This window comes from Chinchilla lanigera, unplaced genomic scaffold (assembly GCF_000276665.1).
Source record: "Chinchilla lanigera isolate Chin_1 unplaced genomic scaffold, ChiLan1.0 scaffold00001, whole genome shotgun sequence".
Lineage (NCBI taxonomy): Eukaryota > Metazoa > Chordata > Mammalia > Rodentia > Chinchillidae > Chinchilla > Chinchilla lanigera.
In genome coordinates this window covers 2,095,998-2,100,740 of record NW_004955402.1, presented here as the reverse complement: position 1 = coordinate 2,100,740, position 4,743 = coordinate 2,095,998, and the positions used below count along the sequence as shown (strand labels likewise).

Below are 4,743 nucleotides of genomic sequence, written 5' to 3'. Positions count from 1 at the left end.
GCCGCAGCGCCGTCCACCGGGCTCGGCCACTGCGACGGGCAGCTTCCTGCTGCAGAAGGCCCGGTGATTACAGCTGGGTTCGCTGAGACACAGTGACACGGGTGCTGCACGGCTCCCAGCTCCTCGCCGACAGCTCCCAAAAGGGGCTGGGAGGCAGGCTCAGGGTGACGTTCCCCACGCCCGCCTCAGCCGTGGGCCCTCCTCATTTCCGGCCATGAGAGGTCAAGCCCTTTGCCCGCCCCTCCTGACAGCTGAGGAGGGGGTGCGCTGGACCCTTGTCCCTCACCTCACACACTCGTGCGTGACAGGTGCGAGGAGGGCGACGTGGGAGCAGAGGTCCTCGCCTCCTCTCAGCTCAGAAGCCAATCTCGCTGTCTCTAATGTTCAGGACTTCTGTTTCCCGGTGCAGATATGTGAGGCTGGGCTTCCGACAGCTGCTGATGGATCCACACCTGTGACGTGAGTTGGGGCCGCCGCCCGCTGCCGGCTCTCTGTGGCCCTGGCGCGTGGGCCTTAGGTCGAGTGTTTCACTGGGGCTTGGTGCCCTGGCAGTGTCCGTGGGAAAGCTCTTCCTTGCGGAGTGCGCTGACCTGGCCTGGCTTAGGTGGGTTTCTGTCGCTGTGAGGAAATACCTGAGTCAATCACCTTCCAAGGAGGAAAGTTGCGTTTTGTCTCAGTCAGAAGAGCTTCGGCCCGTGGCCTCTTGGCCCCACTGACAGTGCAGCATGAGGAAGTGAGTAAGGAAGCTGCTCACCTCCTGGCAGCCAGGAAGGGAGAGAGAAACAGGAAGGGGCAGGGCAGATGTTGTCTTTGAAGCCACGTCCTGTGTGACCTCACTTCCTTTCACCTGGCTCAGCTCCCACAGCTTCCATCGCTGGCTGGTACCCCACCTTGGCAACGAAGTCTTTGGAGGGACATTCCAGGTCCAAACTTTAGAACCATAATGACATTTCTACTTGGTTATCTCAAGGTCTTCTCAAACCCTGTACTTGCAAAATTCAGAGTTCTTTCTCTGATAGGTTTCCGATATCATCTGACTGTCCCTTGGATACTGACAGGCTGAAATTCAAAGCCCATTGCCATGTATTAAAAATATGGAAATTTAACTGACTGTGATGCGTAGAGGTGGGACTTTGGGGGATGTGTTAGGACTGGGTGAGGCTGTTTCTGTAAAAGCCCAAAGGTTGGATCCTGGTGGCTTCAGATGCAGAGGGAGGGAGACTCACATGGGCACCCACACACTCCTTTTTTCTCTCTCAGGCCTCTGCCAGCAGGAAGCTTTCTTCACAGGTGACCCATAGTTTTCATCTCTAGAACTGTGAGCCAAAATAAACCTCTTTTCTTTATAAAGTAACCTTTTCCTGACATTGGATTATGGCAATGTAAAATGGACTAATCCACTACTTTCCCCCATACGGTAGCCCTCTTCCAGTGTTTGCTGTTGAATAGCTTCAATAGTTCCCTTGTGCCTTCCAGAAAGTTACCAAGTTTCCCACGGAGTGTCTCTTGTCTTTGCCCATTTCTCTCCTTTTCCTCTTTCCCATTTATCTTTCCCTGCCTCAATCACTGAGGTGAGTTTTCAATCTGTATCTGTCTTTCATCTTCTAATTCCATCTCCACATGTAGCAGCAAACAGGCTGAATTCCACAGAAGACTAAAGAACTCCGTTTAGGACAAACAGAGTTTATTAAATTTTAGACCGGTCACCGCACATCCCCGACTAGCAGGTCAGGAACGTGGGGCCCCTGCCTGCCTTTGTTCACAGCTTATATACATTTTTGGTTTCCATGGTAACAGATTGGAATGTTGTAGCCCTGGCCACATGTTGTTTTCCTTGTGCCACGTGACCAGGTCAGGCTCTGGTCATGAGCCCAACCACAATGATATAGACTTTCTGTAGTCTGTTCTGTATGTCCCCCTTTAGATAACCATACATTTCCTTTATGGTTACAATGTTTATCTAGGGCCAGGGAAGGGATGGAACAACCCAGGCAGGGTCATAGGTGGTTATCTGGGCCCAGGTGTGCTTTGTCTTTGTAGAAGCATTCTGGGCCAAAGTCAGGACTGAAAAGTTAACATTTTATAACCTCTCCAGGATATTTCTCAAGACACATTTTGAGGCTTGTACTAAGGCTAAAACTATTCTATCTTAAAAATAATATGTTAAGAGTCACTGATCCCTACACACAAAGTAGTCAGAGTAGGTTTTCGGAAGTGTGGAGGAACTACCTAGGACCAAATTAGAGACTGGGATAAGTTCGCTAATGCTATAAAACAACTAAATCCACTTGCATACCTCAAGGCTCAATTTTGGTTTTATACTGGAATTGGTGTACTCATTCTCTTGTTTATAATCCTTATTAAAGTGTGTTGCAAAAGATTCTCAACCAGATGCCAACTAGAGGCCATACAACTATGACTAACTCTGCTCCAGCTTCGTCAAAGAGAAGGGGGAACTATGGAGGACCACCGAGTTGATTCTTCTTGAAAGAGGAGCCATTGTCTCCATTTTGGCTGAGCCTGGCCCTATTTCCATGTATTGATATGCACAGAACTGGCTAGGATTTTTCTTTATCCCTTCAACTGGCTTTAAGCAATGCATATTGGTCCAGCTGAGGTGCTGATGGTAGTCTTTGGAGATGGCAGGTGTGTTTCTCCTGACCCCTGTTGTTCCTACAAGTGAGCTGGGATGAGGTGGGATGTGTGAGCCAATGCTCCACGCTGTCAGCTGGGATGGAGTCTTGGAATAGAGGCTATGACTTCCTGGGGCTTCACACATTATACATCAGAGCTAAAGCATGACCCCAAAACATCAGGTGCTATCTCAGTTGTGTTATGCAGATTACTCATTCTGCAGAGCCTTCTCTCTGCATTTGCAGAGGTAATTTCAGGCCTCCTGCTGAGCCTAGCTCATGACACTCACCTGCTTCCCAAGACTCTCACAGTCACTCATCCTCAAGCCACTCCCTTCTTCATGAATGAATAAAATCTGGGTTCAGCTTTGGGTTGATGCCTTTGTTCTGGGTGGTGGCCATCACTGTGACTGGACTTAGGACCCGCTGCCTCCTCATAACTACAAATATGCCTTCATGTCTTTATTCTCACCATGGATTGCACTAGACGTTGTAGATTAAAATTAATCCACTTGGATTCCAATAATTTTTCACGGGATTACAAATACAACCTTCCCGAGCCATGACAAGGACTGGAAAGGGTGCTCTCTATGCAAAATCAGAACTGATTCATGCCCACCTCTGGGTTCAAAGCCTCCTGGACGACAGCATGGGTGAGGGAAAGCCTGGCTCCTTCATATGCCTGTGGGTCCTGGATGAAGTGACTCCTTGTGTTAGTCACCTTTCTTGTTGCTGAGACACAGTACACACCTCCCACCATTTACAGGAGGAGAAGTTTCTTCGGCTCATGGGGTCAGTGGATTCCGTCCATGGTTGGTCCCTCCCAGGCAGGAACATCATGGAGAAAGGGCTTGGAGGAGCGAAGATGTTCAAGTGGAAAGCAAAAGAAGGGAACAGTGCCAAAGAAGAAAGGGCAGGCACCAGAGACAACCCCAAGGCCAGTCCTCCATGGCCTGGAGTGTGCTTTCCTAATCTGTTAGGTGCTCCTTAACCCAAAGCAGTTGGCAAACTTGGATTGACCATCACCCTCCTTCCTCACTCTGCAGCATTGTCTCACACCCTTACCAGCCTCCACCCGTGTTGACAGCGGATCTCATGATCTAAGTCCCAGAATGGACCTTAGAGCCTTACCACAGAAGTCCCGCTCTGTTCAGAAATCAAGAACAGTATAGTAACTTGGGCACAGTAGTGGGATAGGCTCCCTAATGTGTTGTCTGGGTTCTTGCCTTGCTCCCTCTGCTGTTTTAAGTGTCCTGCCCCTGTGTCTGCCCCACTTGGCCCCAACAGAAACCTCTGGGATAAATATGCTCCATCACCATTTCTACTCAACACACTGGATTCCCAGACCTCAGTGAGGTCGAATGATCTGCTCAAGACGACACGCTTGTTTGAGCACTAGCGCTGAGATCAAGCCCGGATGAGGCACGGTCCAGGTTCACACTGTTCTAATGCCCTGTGCGGCCATATCATGTGCTCGCGGGGTGTCTCAGATGTTTCCCCTCTGACAAAGGCGCTGCCTCCTCTGGCAACCTGTCCCATTTCCAGCCTGTGTTTAGGTAAAGTGCTTTCTTCTCCATTTAGCCTGATTTTTTAGTACTGGGAATCAAACTTAGGACCGCAAGCTTGCCAGGCTGGTGCTGTCCCACTAAGCCCCATCCCCAGCCTAGCCTGAATATTTTTCTGACTTCTACCTGATTACTGCGGCCCTTCTCCAGGCAAGCGAAACATTTGGGGGCCCGTGTTTGCACGGTGCTCAGCTTGTCAAGGCCTTCTGGTTTGGAGTTTGATGGCAGAGGTGCTAGCACATGGGAGAGCAGTCTCAGGCCACCCAGAGCAGAATTGCTGGGTTTGGTGGAGACAGGAACGGGCTTGTTCAGGGGTTGTGCCTGTGTGCTCGAAAGAAGGGAGCCTTGCTCAGGTTGACAATGGTCAGCAATGGCTGGAGCCCGAGTCTGACCCACCGGAGTGACCCTACGGGGAATTAATTTGAGAAAATCCAGCTGTCAGAAGTCTGTAAGGCTCTGTCAAGAGTGCAAAGATCTTTAGTTGGGAAATGAAGGCAAGTCTAGGCCAGGAGATAAGAATCACTAAGCGATTCAAGTCCTAAAGC

At 50.0% G+C, this 4,743-nt stretch overlaps 1 protein-coding gene across 1 annotated transcript; it reads right to left on the bottom strand.

Moving 5' to 3' along the window:
- On the bottom strand, nt 1–872 carry LOC106148746 (the record flags this gene model as incomplete). Its single annotated transcript, XM_013515355.1, is given in 2 exon segments — nt 1–146; nt 848–872. Coding segments are annotated over 2 exon segments (171 nt in total), but the record flags the coding sequence as incomplete, so codon positions are not given.
- Between the last annotated feature and the right edge of the window lie 3,871 nt (nt 873–4,743).